Genomic DNA, 19,628 nt, shown 5'->3' on the forward strand with positions numbered 1-19,628 from the left:
GCAGTCACGTCACCCTAGGCTGGAGGATGCGGCAGTCATGTCACCCCTAGGCTGGAGGATGAGGCAGTCACTTCACCCTAGGCTGGAGGATGCGGCAGTTATGTCACCCCTAGGCTGGAGGATGCGGCAGTCGTGTCACCCCTAGGCTGGAGGATGCGGCAGTCATGTCACCCCTAGGCTGGAGGATGCGGCAGTCATGTCACCCCTAGGCTGGAGGCTGCGGCAGTCATGTCACCCCTAGGCTGGAGGATGCGGCACTCACTTAACCCTAGGCTGGGGGATGAGGCAGTCACGTCACCCTAGGCTGGAGGATGCGGCAGTCATGTCACCCCTAGGCTGGAGGATGCGGCAGTCATGTCACCCCTAGGCTGGAGGATGCGGCAGTCATGTCACCCCTAGGCTGGAGGATGCGGCAGTCATGTCACCCCTAGGCTGGAGGATGCGGCAGTCACGTCACCCCTAGGCTGGGGGATGCGGCAGTCACGTCACCCCTAGGCTGGAGGATGCGGCAGTCATGTCACCCCTAGGCTGGAGGATGCGGCAGTCATGTCACCCCTAGGCTGGAGGCTGCGGCAGTCATGTCACCCCTAGGCTGGAGGATGCGGCACTCACTTAACCCTAGGCTGGAGGATGCGGCAGTCATGTCACCCCTAGGCTGGAGGATGCGGCAGTCATGTCACCCCTAGGCTGGAGGATGCGGCAGTCATGTCACCCCTAGGCTGGAGGATGCGGCAGTCATGTCACCCCTAGGCTGGAGGATGCGGCAGTCATGTCACCCCTAGGCTGGAGGATGCGGCAGTCATGTCACCCCTAGGCTGGAGGATGCGGCAGTCATGTCACCCTAGGCTGGAGGATGCGGCAGTCATGTCACCCCTAGGCTGGAGGATGCGGCAGTCATGTCACCCCTAGGCTGGAGGATGCGGCAGTCATGTCACCCCTAGGCTGGAGGATGCGGCAGTCATGTCACCCCTAGGCTGGAGGATGCGGCAGTCACGTCACCCTAGGCTGGAGGATGCGGCAGTCATGTCACCCCTAGGCTGGAGGATGCAGCAGTCATGTCACCCCTAGGCTGGAGGATGAGGCAGTCACGTCACCCTAGGCTGGAGGATGCGGCAGTCACGTCACCCCTAGGCTGGAGGATGCGGCAGTCGTGTCACCCCTAGGCTGGAGGATGCGGCAGTCGTGTCATCCCTAGGCCGGAGGGTGTGGCAGTCGAGTCACCCCAGGGTGGGGGGTGCGGCAGTCACGTCACCCTAGGCTGGAGGATGCGGCAGTTGTGTCACCCCAGGGTGGAGTAATCAAGGTGACCACACTGGCAATGATTAGATGTGATGTCAGGATGCAACATCATCGAAGTAGTGATGCAGACAATGTAACCTTTGGCTGTCATATAAGCGTTACCTCACATCCTGTGCCATCATGGCATCATAACTACTCGCATACCTCCCAACTTTTTGGACGGCCAAAGAGGGACACATGTAGTTCACTTTACTTTTTAATTCAAGCATGCATTCACACATACAGGATCCACGGCAGTTTGATATATGCATTTAGTTACATTGATATCTGCAGCAGATCCTGTATGTGTGATGCATCCTTAGGTCTCTTTTTACACATCAGTAACCCTGTCTGTAATTGTGGACCCGCAACTGCAGGCAGGATTACAAATGTGTTACAGTTAGTGTCTGCATTTGCAGGGACCCCCTGTCAGATACGTGACACACAATGGCTCCATCATTTTTTGTGTCATGGAACTGGTAACACCTACAGCTGTGTGTATGTGGCCATATGATCTCCATGTGTGATATGATGTGTGACAGGGCCCATAATGTCTCATGACTCATCTGAATATAACAATTTTTAGGATCCAACTTGCACCACATGATGGAATAATATGCAAGTTTGGGCCTATTATACAGTAAGGCCCCCTTCACAGGTCCGGAAAAACCATCCGGATTTCTGGACCCATAGACTTTAATTGGTCATGGACACACTTCTGGATTTTTCCGGAAGGGTGTCTGTTCCAGAAAATAGATCCGGAAAAAATAGGACATGTCCTATTTTTGTCCGGAATTCCGGCCCGGACGCCCCATAGAAGTCTATGGGAGAGCCAGAATCACGGGCACTTTCCTGTGCCGCACCCAGACCTCACCACTGCGCTCTGCCTTCCCGACACCCCAAGCAAGCCCGCGCGTTCGCCACACCGCCCTCCACCCCCTGGCAGCACTGTCCATACGCCGCCCGAGCTCCCCCGGATCCTGGCAGCGCTGCCGGCCCGCCTCCCGACACCACCAAGCGAACCCCCACCCCCACGAAGCCTGCCAGGACTCCTCGCCTGCAGCGCCCCAGCCCCCTGCAACCTGTTGCAGAACTACAACCCCCATCATGTCCTATTGGCAGGTAATAATGGGAGTTGTAGTTCTGCAACAGATTAGAGGATGACACCGTATAGGAGGGGGGAGGCAGTAGCACAGTAGAACTACATCTCCCAGCATGGTGTGTGTGGTAATATGCAGGACTACATCACATAATGGGAGTTGTAGTTCTGCAAGATTAGAGGATGACACATGGCAAGAGGGGGAGACAATGATAGGGTACATGAAGGGGAGACGATGGTATGGTACATGAAGGGGAAACGGTGGTATGGTACACGAGGGGTGACGGTGGCAGGGTACACGGGGACGCAGTGGCAGGGTACACGAGGGGTGACGGTGGCAGGGTACACGGGGACGCGGTGGCAGGGTACACGAGGGGTGACGGTGGCAGGGTATACGAGGGGTGACGGTGGCAGGGTACACGAGGGGTGACGGTGGTAGGGTACATGAGGGGGACGCAGTGGCCGAGTACACTAGGGGCGATGTGGGTACTTGTGATGTATGTTGGCATACTAGACCATATTGAAATCACTTTTTTTTTTTCTCATCAGGAAATCCTGAAGGCTTTTCCTGATGGTAAAAACGGATTACTGTCAGGAAATCCTGATACTTTCCTGAAGTCTTTTGAGGCCTCCTGATCAGGATTTCCTGACAGTAAAAACTGACACGGACGTGTGAATGGGGCCTAAGAGACCAGACACTTTCTAGAGCAACAGAAACAAGTTTATTAACGCAAATCTAATGTCTAGGTCAAAAAGAGGGACATGTAAGGGGCAAAGAGGGTCATGGGTCAAAAGCAGGGACTGACCCACTAAAAGAGGGGTATGTACTCGCATCGACACCAGCAACCTAGAAAGTTCCGATACTTCATCTCATCGCAGCCTGTACCTTACCGAATATCTAACATGTTACTCCATTTCCTATGAAATAACCATATTGACTTCCCGCCCAGCTGCCCGGTATACCCGGTACCGCGTCCTGGCACACACGGCTGCGGTTACCATGGTTTTAGCTTGTGTACATACCGGAATCGCTACCCGGAAGTCGCTCGCGCACGATGGGACTACTTCCGGGGCAGAGTAAACTCTCCTGCACGTTGCTGCACGGCTGAGAGTATATAGCTCGCGGCATGGCGCCTGAGCCCTGGAATCGCAGCTGTATCCCCCGGCCTGCCATTCAGTGCCAGGTGACCGTGCCCCTCGGAGACAGCACAGGTGATAGAAGAAGCTAGGGGGATCTCTGCCCCACTATAGTCCTGTGTAATGCGGGCAGCTAGAGAAGCTTCACTAGCTGGAAGCATGGAGTGAGGCAAGGGGCATGCGCAGAGATACCGGCACTGCATCAGTAAGGGGAGGAATGTCCTGCCGCTACCCTCACTGGCCGCTCCCTTAGTGGGGGCACTGCAGGCCATGGTGGAGCAGACAGTCATGAATAATCCCATTGATTGCATGCCAAGGTGTATGTGTGCATTTCTGTGCCTGGCACTCATACCCGATCCCAAAGAAGTAGACATATTCTGATTATTTCATTATTTTCCTATCATGTCTATTAATCCTGTGATTTCCGGAACTTTACGGCTTTTCCGAATGTATTCTCCGCTTTGGGAATAGAGTGTACTTCTATCAGCGGGGTCGGGGGACAGATTGACCTGTCATTGGTTGTGGTGCTGGTTTTTGGCATATATGACTTATAACATACACCTGTATAATTCTACCAAGTGTTCTCCTTCACATCCCATGTCAATGCCATCACATTTCAGATCCACAGCTGAAAGATAATCTGCCCTATTGCCAGCAGTGTGAACTACGCTGCTGATCCCCATTGAATTTAGTGCAATGTGTATTTCATAGGGTTCTCGTAGAGATTCTGACCTAAAATACATGAGAAAAACGCTTCACATAACAGTGAAGAAATTCTCTTAGGTTATAGGCAAGATGGTTTGTTTCCATTGCATCTGACACCTTCTATGTTGTCATTTTTTTATAGCTATGCTTATTATGTATCACTGCTATCCCAAGTGTTGTACAGATCAGATTTTCCATACATAATATCGACAAAGGCTTTATTATCATTATTTTTTTTTTTTAGAACAATGTATTCGGAACCTGTTGGATAAATGTTCTGCCGTCTACTCATTTTTGAAGAGTCAGACATTAAATGCAGAAGTGGCAACACTGGATTCCATACTGTATGTGTATCACCATCAGCTGAGCTGTCATAAACCATATCTAGCTTTGAAACAGGTATGTTTGTTTTAATGGTAAAATGGTGTTTAACATTTTAACACCCATACGATAAGCAACTAGCTTACTTTCTCCAACAGTTTGCATGGAATTCTTATTAGTCAGTTTACTGACAACAGCATATATCCCTTTAAAGTGACTGTACCACCAGGCCCAGGCTGAAGCACTGGAGACGGGCCGACCCACCCCCAGTGGGAAGAAACCCCAGCCCCTCCATGACGTGACTCCATTAGAATCAATGGAACCCTATCATAGAGGGGCTGGGGTTTCCTCCCACTAAGGGTGGATCGGCCCGCCTCCAGTGCTTCAGCCTGGGCCTGGTGGTACAGTCACTTTAAGAAGTTATATTTATAAGGAACTAGAAAATGTACCCAGCGCTGCCCGCGTATAAAGTGTCAGTGTGTTAATTAGATTTGTTCTAAGGTGCCCAGGAGGCCAATCTATGTCTTTGGGTTTTTTGTTTAAGGGCAAATCGCCAGTAGCCCTTCATTCCCGACAGTTCTGCTCTGTTTATGTAAATTTGTAGCTTATGCAAATAAATAAACTAAAAACTTCAAACATCCTAAATACCTAATAGCCAAACTGAGATGTCATGTGATCAGACTGTATACAGAGCTTGGTTATATACAACATTGGCAGTTTTATTTACAGCCTGGCTATATACAACATTGGCAGTGTTATATAAAGAGCCTGGTTATGTACAACATTGGCAGTGTTATATATAGAGCCTTGTTATGTACAACATTGGCAGTGTTATATACAGAGCCTGGTTGTGTATATACAGAGCCTGGTTGTGTACAACATTGGCAGTGTTATATACAGAGCCTGGTTGTGTACAACATTGGCAGTGTTATATATACAGAGCCTGGTTGTGTACAACATTGGCAGTGTTATATATACAGAGCCTGGTTGTGTACAACATTGGCAGTGTTATATATACAGAGCCTGGTTATGTACAACATTGGCAGTGTTATATACAGAGCCTTGTTATGTACAACATTGGCAGTGTTATATACAGAGCCTGGTTGTGTATATACAGAGCCTGGTTGTGTACAACATTGGCAGTGTTATATATACAGAGCCTGGTTGTGTACAACATTGGCAGTGTTATATACAGAGCCTGGTTGTGTATATACAGAGCCTGGTTGTGTACAACATTGGCAGTGTTATATATACAGAGCCTGGTTGTGTACAACATTGGCAGTGTTATATATACAGAGCCTGGTTGTGTACAACATTGGCAGTGTTATATATACAGAGCCTGGTTGTGTACAACATTGGCAGTGTTATATATACAGAGCCTGGTTGTGTACAACATTGGCAGTGTTATATATACAGAGCCTGGTTGTGTACAACATTGGCAGTGTTATATATACAGAGCCTGGTTATATTGGCAGTGCTATTGCCAGGTGCATAGACATAAAGATTTTTATCTGATACGACTCTGGAGCAGCAACATACAATTGTCCATGCGTAAAACATGCAGAATCCAGATTTATGCCGCCACCTGCAGTGATCGGTTTTGGGCCTTGTTTATTGTCATTGCAAATGGTGCTTAACAGGAAACTCCAATCTTCTAAAAGGTATTGTTTCATCTGAGTTAATCAGTGGAATTAGTGTATACCTGTAGTGCATAGTTGGAGGGGTTCTGTATACCTAAAGTGTATAGTTTTTAGGGGTCCCATATATCTGTAGTGTATAGTTGGGGGGGGGGGGGGTGGGGGGGGGCTGTATACCTATAGTGAATAGTTGAGGGAGGTCCTGTATACCAGTAGTGTATAGTGCGCGGGGGGCTGTTTACCTGTACTGTATAGTTTGGGAAGTCCTGTATACCTGCAGTGTATAGTTGGTGAAGGTCCTGTATAGTTTGGGGTTCCTGTATACCTGTAGTATATAGTTGGTGAAGGTGCTGTATACCTGTAATGTATAGTGGGAGGAGGTCTTGTATACCTGTAGTTTATAGTTTGAGGGTCCTGGATACCTGTAGTGTATAGTTGGTGAAGGTCTTGTATACCTGTAGTATATAGATTGGGGGTCCTGTATACCTGTAGTATATAGTTGGTGGAGGTCCCGTGCACCTGTAGTGTATAGTTTTGGGGTCCTGTATACCTGCAGGGTTGTATTTACCATTAGGCACCCATGGTCTGGTGCTTAGGGCAGCACCTTGCAGAGGGGCAGTACCAGGGAGCAGGGGGAAGGAAACAACTTTATTTTTTTTATTTTTCTATTCTCCCACCTCCCGTTCAGAGTTGCCAGAAAATCTGGTGTCTTTTCGAGGGGGGGTATGGCGGTATTGGTCAGGTCTGGTATAGTGGTGTTATCCAGTCACAGTATGGCGGTATAGGTCAGGTCTGGTATGGCGGTGTTATCCAGTCACAGTATGGCGATATTGGTCAGGTCTGGTATAGCGGTGTTACCCAGTCACAGTGTGGCGGTATTGGTCGGGTCTGATATGGTGCTGTTAAATGTGACGTCTGGAGCTATTACCTACCAATCCTGATGCTAATTAGTGAGTGAAGATGGGGCATCTTCAGGTTTAGTGCTTAGGGCAGCAGCAGCTGGTAATACTGCCCTGTATACATGTACTGTATAGATGGAGTAGGGGATCTACCAGTTATTACTGTGGATGTTGTGAGGCAGCTGCCCTAGCAACCACAGCTCCCTGTGAAAATAAAAGTAGTAATCCTATTGGTTGCTAAGGCTTCCAACTGCCGTTTCCTCTGGGCATCTGCAGCTAATTATATCACCTGTGTGTGCAGTGTGAAGATTTTCCCATTCATTTCTATGGGGCGCTATTCCCCATCCCTCTCCCCTCCTGTACATCTGGCGGGGACGGGACCTTCGCTCTAACTTTCCCGGGCACCCAATGTATCTGAGTGCCAAATTTGGGGTCAAACGGTTCACAGGCGTTTGGAAGTCTATACGGGACAGACAGACAGACTTCCATTTTTATGATATAGATATTTATACTAGCACCATGGCCCCTTTATGCTCAGTATTGGTGAGGGACATATCTAATCATAAAGCTAATGTATTTCCTAGCAATATGTATTTTTCCTTAGAGGATGTACCACCAGGTACATCCTCTTTAATCTGAACCCACGAAAAACGGACCGCAGCGCGGTTCCCGTGCACGGCGCCGTTCTATGCACCAGCCGCTACTCAAGCACTGGAGGCCAGCCGGCCGGCCCGCCCTCAGTGGGAGGGAATTCCCTCCCCTGTATGACGCGGCTCCTTTAGAATGAATGGAATGAGGGAATTCCCTCCCACTGGGGGCGGCCCGGCCGACACCGTTTAATCCGTGGGTTCAGATTAAAGAGGATGTACCTGGTTGGTACATCCTCTTTAAGGGTGCGTTCACACGAACAGGATCTGCAGCAGATTTGATGCCACAGATTTTAAAGTGACTGTACCACCAGGCCCAGGCTGAAGCACTGGAGGCAGGCCGACCCACCCTTAGTGGGAGGAAACCCTAGCCCCTCTATGATAGGGTTCCATTGATTCTAATGGAGTCACATCATGGAGGGGCTGGGGTTTCTTCCCACTAAGGGTGGGTCGGCCTGCCTCCAGTGCTTCAGCCTGGGCCTGGTGGTACAGTCACTTTAAGTTGCAGATTTAAAGTAAATCTGCGCCATCAAATCTGCTTCAGATCCTGTATGTGTGAACGCACCCTTAAAGAGAGACCAGGTAGCTGTCTGATGCAATCATCTGACATGGTGAATATCACGTGTGGCTCTTATTCCAAATAGATGGATCTGTCTACATTACTTACTGGGCCTTGCACAGTTGCCTCAGCAAAAGGGTAATCCGGTGTTACAGAAACATGGCCACTTTCTTCCAGAGACAACACGACTCTTGTCTCCAGGTCAGGTGCGGTTTGCTATTCACTTAAATGGAACTAGGGCTGCTTTTACACATTCAGATTATCTGACAGGTTTTTGAAGCCAAAGCCTGGGATGAATTTGAAAAGAGGAGAAATCTCAGTCTTTCCTTTATGACCTCTTTCCTTTTTATAGTCTCTTCCTGGCTTTGGTTTAAAAAAATCTAACAGCTAAATCTCTCTGTGTAAAGGCATCCTAAGTTGCAAAACCCCACCCAAACTAGACATATGTGTGGTGCTGTCTCTGGAAGAAAGTGGCCATATTTTGGTAGTGCTGGATAGACCCTTTAACCACTCAGCATGCATGCAGTTGACTCTCTACAGGAGAATGAACCAGGACAACCCCTTTGAACCCCTGCCTTAAAGAGGCAAAGAGGTTCTACTTGTAAAGAGAGATATTCATGTTATAGGTGTGAATGCTGTATAACATATTCCCACTGAATCCATTCAGTAATAAGAACTTTTTTCTTCTCCAGGTACAACAATGTACAAAACGAATAAAGGCAATGGACTTAGAAGGTTCCTTAAAAGAAATGATGGATTTGTGCCCAAAGTATGTTTTACTTGAATAATTTCATGCTTGGAATGTTTTCTAGGAGAAAACTATTGATAGCCTATCCACCTTTCTCTATATTCTTAGGCCCCGTTCACACTGAGCAAAAACAGCAGAATCCCGCCGTGCTCAGTGTCCTGCAATGAGTGAATGGGGATGGCGTCCGCTCCTGCCGCTCTACGCTCAAGGAAATGACATGTCAATTATTTGAGGGGAGGAAGCAGACGTTCACGCACTCCCCCATTCCCACTGCAGGACACTGCAGTGAACTGAGAGGGTGAAGTAACCAGAGTATCTAGAGCAAACCACCCAAACACAGGAAGAACATACAAACTCCATGTAGGTGCTAACCACTGAGCTACATTTGCAGTATAGGTTACAATAAAGTATAGCGTGATGACGTTTTCTACAAGTCATTTTGGTAAAGTAGCCAGCAGGGTTATTCACCCGCCTCCTACCTCAGAGTTCCCAGGAGCTTCTGGCTGTTATTGGTGGGGGAAATAACATTGATTCAATCACAATCTCTCAAGGTTGAAGCCGTACCATTAAACGCTTATATGACTGACTGGACATAAATTTTCACATCCTCACTTTAAGAATATGGAGAATGTTATAAAGTGGATGCTCTACTGACAGGAAAGATGTTAAACTGGGATGTAAAGCAGGTGTATATGTCCAGTTCAGGTGACCCTTGCTATGAGCTATGTTGTGAGTATCAGTATGAATGCATATTGATGCACTGTATTTGATATGTTTTCTTCCCTTATCCTATTTTTAACAACTTTTTTAATTTGTTTAGGGAAACCGAGCTTGTAAGTGCAGAATATTGCACTGTCCCAAGTCAGCCTATTTTGGAGCTGGTGTCCATGAAAATTTTGGGTGCCTGCAAGTTACTAGTACGTCTCATGGATTGCTGCTGCAAAGCCTTTCAGTATCCTTTATGCATAGTTGTGCCTGCCTTGGTTTTTCAGCCTATTGCAGGACTGCTACAAGGAGTTGGTGAGGTGACTTTATTCTATTGATATATTATCTGGTAATCTATTCATTTGTGTGGTTGTCTGAAGTAGGAGAAATGCATGGGCATGCAAAGGGGAATCCATAATATGTTGCCAGGATAACCGCTTCAGTTGCATAAGGTTGTAATCAGTTTTCACTTGTAAGTTACACGTTGCACAATAAAGATTTATGTTACTGGTTATTACATCCCTGGGATCAGCTCGTATTCTGTTTTGTAATAGATTGAGGCTTTCACACTCAGCACTTATAGCCTTTAGTATGAGAGTCAATGGGCCTATCCACCTCGTTTGCTGGTCATTTTTAAAGTCTTCACTTGATAAGTTTGATAGGTTGGCGGTGTAAGGGGTTATCCAGTGTTAAGGCCCTATTCCACCAACAGATCTGACGACAGATTATCTGCCAAAGATTTGAAGCCAAACCCAGGAACAGACTATAATCAGGGAACAGGCCATAAAGGAAAGACTGGATTTCTCCTCTTTTCAAATCCACTCCTGGGTTTGGCTACAAGTCTTTGGCAGATAATCTGTCGTCAGATCTGTTGGTGGAATAGGGCCTTTAGAAAAACATGGCCACTTTTTTCCAGAGACAGCATGACTCTTGTCTCCAGGTCAGGTGTGGTTTACAATTAAGCGCCATTGACTTTGATGGAAATGAGTTGCAAAACCTGCACCTAACTTGGAGACAAGAATCACGCTGTCTCTGGAAGGAAGTGGCCATGTTTTTGTAGCACTGGACAACCCCTTTAAGGCAGGGTACTTGAGTTTCTCCACAGCAATTGGAATACCAATTGTGAGCCAGGTTTATCTGAATGCACACACATAGGGCAGGCCAAAATATTGAGAAAATCCTTATGGGCAAAAAATGTCAAGTTTGTATGGGTAGTATGTGGGCTTTTAAAGCCCCCCCCCCCCCCCCCCCCCCCCCCCCAAATACACTGGTACCGTTAGTTTGCTGACAAGAAATTCTTCCTGGTCGTGTCTTTCAATATGTGCCTGGTGCTGTGGTTGGGGTGAAAAAATCTCTTATTCTTCAGAAGGGATGTCAATAAGAAGTGGGCTAAAGCATCCATGCCCGTGTCTCCCCTGGTTGGATTTCTCCTATTCATCCCTGGTATAAATACTGCGCATGCGCCGCATCAATCAGAAACGCACAGACACGTTGAAGCTTCTTGATCAAGTGCACCTGCGCTGCATCCACCAGCGCTTGCCGTCACTTTCACAGCATTGGCCCCACACCAATGACCGATCCCAAACGCTGGTGAAGTCTGTGCAGGCGCACTGACATAGTAGCCTGGATCGAGAAGCTTTACTGTGTCAGTGCACTTTCGCCACTTTGGATCGCTGTGACACATGCGTGGTATTTCAACCAGGGCTAAATTGGAAAAATAAAGCTGGGCTCATTCACATAATGGAGAGGACTTATTGTCTATGTTATTCAGAAGGATATTTCTGGATCAGCTGCACAGAACAGTGCAAAGGAATACATCATTTTGTACAGCTTCTCTGTCACTAGTTTATGCTACTCTGTGATAGGACAGCAAAAAGAGTCTCTTTAAGGTGGGTATATTTACCCTGCACCATTGTGTATTCCAGTGACATCACACATCATCTTTAAATAGCACTCTTTGCTACAGTAAGCACAATTGTGGCAAAACTGCATAATTTCTCACATAAAAAGCCGAGCATGTCCAGGGCACGTAGACCTGTTTTCATTTGACTATAAAATTTATTTTGTATTTTACCTTTCTTCCTTTACCACAATAAACAGTTTATGTTTACAGCATCTGAGCTTAGATGAGTTTATTGTCATGAACGTTGTGCTGCTGGGATTGTCAAGCCGCTTATGGTTTGTATACATACTACTGTAGTGTACCAAGACTGTTATGTGCTCTGTGTTTTCCTACTTCATGCGCTTTTCATCTCTATTGTAGTTCCGAAAATGGAAGAGAAATGCATTAATGTTTAGAGCTTTAACTCTCAAACAACGTGTGTAATATATGGCATGCCTGAAGTGTATAACATCCTCACCTATACATTTAAATATGGTCTGCAGCTTATTGGGCTGTGTTCACACTGGTATCTGCCTTGTGGGCAGTGTGCAGTGTGCACAAGTATAACCAATAAAAATACTTAGCAGACCCATTGTCGGTTTTGTCTGTTGCAAAATATACTGAATGCCATGGATGCCGTAAAATGAAGGCCAAGGTCCCAGCTTGAACAAAAAGACAATGGAAAATTACTCCCTATGTAGTATTTTAGGTTGCCTTTAAACGTACTGTATCGCTACGTATTTATTGCTGCGAGTTTCTCGCACATACACTCACCGGCCACTTTATTAAGTACACCTGTCCAACTGCACGTTACCACTTAATTTCTGATCAGCCAATGACATGGCGGGAACTTAGGCATGCATTTAGGCATGTAGACATGGTCAAGACAATCTCCTGCAGTTCAAACCGAGCATCAGGATGGGGAAGAAAGGTGATTTGAGTGCCTTTGAACGTGGCATGGTTGTTGGTGCCAGAAGGGCTGGTCTGAGTATTTCAGAAACTGCTGATCTACTGGGATTTTCACGCACAACCATCTCTAGGGTTTACAGAGAATGGTCCGAAAAAGAAAAAACATTCAGTGAGCGGCAGTTCTGTGGGCGGAAATGCCTTGTTGAGGTCAGAGGAGAATGGGCAGACTGGTTCGAGCTGATAGAAAGGCAACAGTGACTCAAATAGCCAACCGTTACAACCAAGGTAGGCAGAAGAGCATCTCTGAACGCACAGTACGTCCAACTTTGAGGCAGATGGGCTACAGCAGCAGAAGACCACCCGTTACTAGCATGGTGTACCTAATAAAGTGGCCGGTGAATGTACATCCGCAGTGATACTGATTGCTATAAAGTCAATGTATGTGTATTCTCGCTGCGTGTTTGGTGCGATTTTAAAATGCGAGTTTTGATTTTCACAGGAGAGTTTAACACCACAAAAAACACAGCTACTTTCATGCGAGTTTTGTGTGATAAATACGCAGCGATACGGTATGTGTGAAGGCACCCTTCGGGTCTGTTCACACGTACAGACTCGCTGCGTATTTATCGCTGTGAGTTTCTCGCACATTAATCCTCAGTGATACTGATTGCTATCAAGTCAATGTCTGTGTATTCTTGCTGTATGTTTGGTGCGATTTTTACATGCGAGTTTTGATTTTCACATGATTTTCACAGGCAAGTTCAACACCACAAAAAACGCAGCTACTTTCATGCGAGTTTGATGTGAGTTCTGTGTTTTTCGAGTTTTACGCAGCGAGTCTGTACGTGTGAACAGACCCTTAAAGGGAATCTGTCAGTTCTGGTATGGGTCTGCTGACATCTGTACTTGGCTTAGATTGAGCTAAAACTATCTATACCTTTTTGTTAATGTGGCATATTATAAAAGCATAGTATATTGTAAGATTTGCAGAGGCATGCCTCCTGCCCTGCTTCTACTAATTTCCTTATGGGTGGAGGGAGCAGACACGCAACTTAAGCTTAACACCACCTCATTGCACTTTTTTATCATTTCACAAACTGCTGTCATGTTAAAAGGTATTTCGTTTTTGCTCAGTATGGGCTAAGTGCGGATCTCTGCAGCTCAGTAAAAGGTACAGAACTGACAGATTCCAGCATCTACTAGTAGGTAACTCATTTGCATTGACGTTAGTGTAATTGTCTCAATGCGTGTGTTATTAGGGGACTCAATCTATAAGATTCTAATAGTAGTAGGAGGAAGATTGCTGCAGAGAAGGTCCGGCACCATTCCTGCTCTAAAACCAAGCATTGCTCACACTTAGAAATGCATTATCCTTTTATGCGTTCTTGTTATAATTATGTATATTGTTTTTCTTACTAGGGTTATGTACAGAGGACTGTTAAATCATCTCATTGCCTTCTATAGCTCGCACATATGTCTGCAGAAACAGGTGTCAGACATTCAGAGAATGCCATACGTTAAAGACTTTGTGTTCCCTGCTACTATTGAAGATCACATTGGTTCGGTTTTCAATGATTTATTTACACATAAGCAAAAAAACCTGCTTGTCAAAAAAAGACAAATTTTTAGCAAGATATTTGCCACCACTAAAAGGGGAAAACTGAGCAAAATCGGAGACATTGACACCAAAACCTTTGTTGATGTTGGACAACCCATACAAATGCAAAGATTTAATAGAGGTGAGAAAATAGGTGCTATATTCTCCATTTGTTAGTTTTTTATTTATTTTATTACATTAAAGAAGCAGTTCACTTTTTATTTTTTTCGCCCCCCCGGGTAGCCGCTGTCAAGTATACTTACAAAAGATGATCGGTGTCCCGTTCCCGTCGGTCAGTTCCGTCCCGCGGTGCCGTTCACATCGGGCGCGCGCTCACTTCCGCCGGCTGCTGCGAGTCCTCTTCTCTGCCCAGTGATTATACGCCGGAAGTCACTCGCTTCCATGCATTCTCTATGGAAGCGCGTGACTTCCGGCGTTCAAATGACAAGGGAGAGAAGAGGAGTCACAGCGCCGGCGGAAGTGAGCGCACGCCCGATGTGAACGGCACCGCGGGACGGAACTGACCGACGGGAACGGGACACCGATCATCTTTTGTAAGTATACTTGACAGCGGCTACCCGGGGGGGCGAAAAAAATAAAAAGTGAACTGCTTCTTTAAGACTTGACAGGTCTTTTATGATATTGTATAGAAAGAATGAGGAGCCAGTTGCAGAATGTATAATAGAGAGTAGTTCAGTTTTGGTTAGCATCTTATATGTCTGGTTGCTTATGAAACATCTAGTCCTTATTTATTAGTTTAGCATTTGCTATTGCTATTTGGCTAGTTTCTGTAGAGAACTATACTGTAATATTAGGGAGAATCGGCAGGTTAGTGCATCCTAAAAGATCCTTATAGGGACCTGGCACAGGGGCATATAGTGCCTTTCAGTATGGCACTCTGGTGTGCATTTATATGAAATCAACATTTCATAAAAATATATAAATATTTATAAAATGCTGATGCCAGAAAAACTGTGCACCAGAGCATGTTATTAAAGAAGCGATCTGCCTCCACATAATGTTCCTTTAAGGATCTATTAGGATGCCCTAACCTGCAGATAGATTATCTTTTAAATGGCGTACAGTATGTGCAGACATTATGTCATTTATCTGCCTTTTTTAACAGTGCGATCAACTTTCCTAATAACCTGATGTCTGCAAACTGTTAGGGGATGCTAGGAGTGGTAGTTCTGCAACTAGATAGATAAGTGTGTTCCTTGAAGTAACGTATACTCATCTCTCTGTCTTGTGCAGGGAAGCTGGACAATTATGATGTTAAAGCTTTATTTCTACCAGTGAAGACAAGCAGGCTACAAGTAAGTTTCAGCAGGTACTACATGCATATACTGCATATTATGGTTTATAGTTTATGGCTTAATGGTTTCAGAGGAATATGCACTTTAACCTCCATATTGGCCAGGTCCTTTTGCACTTTAATGGTCATGAGACCTTATTTTATGCAGGAGAATTTTTTTTTCTAGCTCTGTTTAGGAAATTATATCACCAACTAATTAAAGGGAACCTGTCACCCCCCGTGCCGGGGTGACAGGCTCCCGCCCCCCTGTTAGAGCCCCTTATACTCACCTAATCCCGCCGGGTCCCGCTTCTGGAGGTGGTCGAGTGATGAAGATCTCAGCCGCTGTAGCCCGGCGCGCGCGCTGAGAGATGAGTCCAACGCTCATAGAGAATGACGGAGCGCTGGACTCTCCTGTCATTCTCTATGGGTGTTGGACTCATCTCTCAGCGCGCGGACTCATCTCTCAGCGCGCGCGCCGGGCTGCAGCGGCTGAGATCTTCATCACCCGACCACCTCCAGAAGCGGGACCTGGCGGGATTAGGTGAGTTTAGGGGGCTCCAACGGGGGCTCGGGAGCCTGTCACCCCGGCACGGGGGGTGACAGGTTCCCTTTAAGTAAAATAAATGTATAATTGTACAATTTTTTTTTATACTGTACACTTTTTACACTGACTAACCTACTAAAGGATAGGTGATAAATGGGACCCCCACCGATCACAAGAACAGTTTTCCAAGCCCCATGTTTGAATGAAGCAGTCAAGGAATATGCTGCTACTTCATTCAGTCTCTATGGGGCTACCAGGATCGATGAGCATAATACTCATACCCCTATTTTTGTTATTGATGCGGGTTTCAGCAATCAGACGACTTGTGGATAAGTTTAAAGTTTTCTTGTAAAAAGCCCTTTAAATTAAAGGGTATGTGTCCCTTTAAAAAAAGACGTCCAAAGTTTTGATCACTGTATTGAGTTCCTGTGAATATCCATATACCACGTGTCTTTCTTAGAGCAGAATCTATAGGAGCTAAATGAAAACTAAGATGTCCATTAATTTTAACTACAGGTGGGATTCTTGGCACAGGGACCCCCACTGATCAAAATTTCTGACGTGTTGCTATGACATGGACAGGTCATGCTGACATATCAGAAGTTTGGCGGGGGTCCCAGTCGCTAAAAAGAAGGGCAACAAGACATAGCTGAGCGCTGTGGCTGTTTGTGTCTGCCCCTCACCGCTCTGCTCTTATAAGACTTTCTATAAGTCCATACACAATTTGCACCACTCTTCAAGCATAACTAAAGATCCGTGAATGGGCACAATGCATAGCCGAGCACTACTGCTCATTCATTTAAGCAATCTGTGGGTGTCTCGACACCTAGACACCACCAATCTAAATGTCTGACATGTCAGAAGTTTTTTTTTTTTTTTCAAACTTTTTGCTATGTTTACACTTTTCCAGATTCTTTTCCCCCTAATTCTGTATCCTCTATAGAAATTTATATATTTTTCCCCACAGGGTGTTGGTAGTAAAAAGGATGCAAATGAGTCCAAGAAAAAACTTAGTTTATCTCTCCATAGCAGAAAAGAGGAATGTGTAAGACACTTGGTGCCTAAAATCCAGGAATGTGAGAATTTTAGAGCTCTTTCCCAACAGCTGCTTTATGCAGTAAAATGGTGTAAAGAGAGGAAACTGAAAGCAGAGGCTATGTTCTTTAAAAAGAGAAATCTGCGATGCAACAGACTGCAGCATGCCGAAGCCTTAGGATACAGGTATGTTTGACTACAGCTGTGTAAACATATGCATTGAATCACAATGACTCTAGTACATCCATTATCTTAAAAGGGTTATCCAACCAAAATCTTTTTCTTTCAAATCAACTTGTTTCAGAAAGTTATATAGATTTGTAAGTTACTTTTATTTAAAAATCTCATAGTTAACTGTCAGTCCCTGCTCACTGTGCTACACTCTGCCTTGGCTGCATTAGGGGAGGCTCAGTATCAATAGCATGCATGCAGTAATCTGCTGTTCCTCTTTAGGGCCCTATTCCACCAGGCGATTATCGTTCAGATTATCGTAAAATCGTTCAAATCTAAACGATAATCGTTCGGTTGAAATGCAGTTAACGATTAACGACAGAACGAGAAATGGTTGATCGTTTTATAAGACCTGGACCTATTTTTATCGTTGCTCGTTCGCAAAACGTTCGCAAATCGTTCGCAATGAATAAGACATTGTTCAGTCGTTCGCAATAGCGAAGAAATAGCGAAGAAAAAACTATCGCAAATACGATCATAAGTATTGGAAATGGAAATGAGTGAATGTTTTCAGGTCTTTCGCAATAGCGGTCGTTTGAAATCGTTAACGATTATGCGAACGATAGTCGTCCGGCGGAATAGGGCCCTTAGACTGATAACAGTGGACATAACTCTTGGACTAGGACTGTTCTCATTGCAAGCATCTACCCTGTGTTTTCTGAATGTGCCCAGTTTGACCTAAGGAGTGTGATTGGCATGTTTGGTTTGGTTTCTTCTTTACTTGCACCATTCACTGGTATTTGTCTTCTATAACAGTTTTTTGCTTCACCTATCTTCACAGTTTAAATAAAAAGCTGCACTGTTGGAAGAAATCCTTGTGTCACAATTTACGTGAACAGACTCAACCAAAGCCATGTTTAATATTGCGAAGATCTCAACAAACTTGGAAACGCTTTGCCCCTTTTTCACAAAGGCACAGAAGACTCAGAAGGAGGGATCTTAAAAGATCTCCTCAGTGTTTAGATCTGGTTTCTGAAGAGCAGATGACGTCTTCCGCTGCCACCGATCCAGCCACAGGTCCGACATCTGCCTTCCAAGATTCCAGCGCTGTAGCGACTGACCAATGTCTTACTGATGTAAATGACATTGATGATATATTTTCATCGATTGGAATCTAATGGACTATTCTATGTGAAAGATAATGAATTGTTTTGTGGCGCAATAAATACACAATGTTTATTGCCAACATTTATTTAACATTGTGTAGTCAGACAAATAAGCTTTATGTCTCAAGTGTTCCTTTTTATATGGCAGATTCTGCTGTTTGGTGTCTGGCTATAGTGATCTGGTGCTTGGGATCATTTTTTTCTATTACTGGTAATAATAATTATACATTAAAAAAAAAACAAATATTGTTTCCTACTATTGTTGTACAATTAATCAAAAATCAATATGCTCAGTGGTTGCCAGCACTAAATAATGCTAATCCCTCCTTATAGACTCAGTATGGAGCTGTCGGTATAATCTAGTGTAAGATATTACAGCACTTCATTATGTACTGCTGCTTCCTATAGGCAAACTCCAGGAGACATAAACTGCAGATTATACTTTTGTTTAAAGAAGATCTGACATTTGTTTTTTCCCTCTTTTTGATGTGCTTCTGTCTTCCCCTGGATCAGTACTGTGTGAAACTAGGTTTAGTTTTGCTGCAAAGTCGCAGCGTGAAATCTGTTGCGGATACGGTACGTGTGAACACACCCTAAATGTGACCTTCAAAAGCTTCATCCATATCCTCTGGCTGAACACTTCTGCCTAAAGCCGTAAGCAATACTATTGAATTGCCTCCCTTTGCCACAATTAGGGATGGATAATTTTACTCCATGCACAAATCATGCATTTTTGCAAATGTAAAATTTACATGCGAGACATTATGAAAATCCACCTTCTGGCTATTTTCACACACATTTTGGGGATTCATTTTGAGGTGAAAAAAAAAGAAATCCCCATAATGTCTGTTTTTTCTTTTTCCACTGAATACAGTGGGAAAACAGCTGTTAGTTCACTTGTAGTTTTATGTTATGTGTTAAGTGCAAGTGACTTCTTTTGAAAAGTTAACCACAAAAGAGAGCTGGTATACAAACTACATATTAGCATTTGGGGTAGCCCAAAAATGGCTAAAAGAATCTATAAATCTTTTCCAAATAGTGGCATGTAGCCATTGACGCTTGATTGGCAGCCTGAGCACTTGAAACTTAAAAGGGTATTCCGCTCAAACATAACTATTCATTAAAAAATGAGAGGCAACACCTTTTTACTTCAGGTTGTTTTTTAAGTCTTTATAATCTTCCTAGTCTAAAGACCCTATTACAGTAAATGATTATTGGCCTTATTTACTGACCATTCAGGATGTTAATCGTTTAGTGTAATAGCGCATGTTGAAAGTCAACAATCAGCCAAT

At 44.9% G+C, this 19,628-nt stretch overlaps 1 protein-coding gene across 2 annotated transcripts; it reads left to right on the forward strand.

Moving 5' to 3' along the window:
- Nucleotides 1-3,450: 3,450 nt before the first annotated feature.
- NEPRO (nucleolus and neural progenitor protein) lies at nucleotides 3,451-18,416 on the forward strand. 2 transcript variants are annotated; one of them, XM_069970734.1, is made up of 9 exons: nucleotides 3,451-3,589; nucleotides 4,464-4,618; nucleotides 8,975-9,051; nucleotides 9,851-9,982; nucleotides 11,836-11,913; nucleotides 13,946-14,265; nucleotides 15,378-15,439; nucleotides 16,932-17,185; nucleotides 18,012-18,416. In XM_069970734.1, exons 1-9 carry the CDS (start codon nucleotides 3,505-3,507, stop codon nucleotides 18,346-18,348), a joined length of 1,500 nt encoding a protein of 499 aa, XP_069826835.1. In that variant the 5' UTR covers nucleotides 3,451-3,504; the 3' UTR covers nucleotides 18,349-18,416. The 2 variants fall into 2 exon arrangements, with proteins under 2 accessions (XP_069826835.1, XP_069826836.1); XM_069970735.1 differs by lacking the exons at nucleotides 3,451-3,589; nucleotides 4,464-4,618 and adding an exon at nucleotides 7,394-7,619.
- Nucleotides 18,417-19,628: the final 1,212 nt, after the last annotated feature.

This window comes from Dendropsophus ebraccatus, chromosome 5 (genome assembly GCF_027789765.1).
Source record: "Dendropsophus ebraccatus isolate aDenEbr1 chromosome 5, aDenEbr1.pat, whole genome shotgun sequence".
Lineage (NCBI taxonomy): Eukaryota > Metazoa > Chordata > Amphibia > Anura > Hylidae > Dendropsophus > Dendropsophus ebraccatus.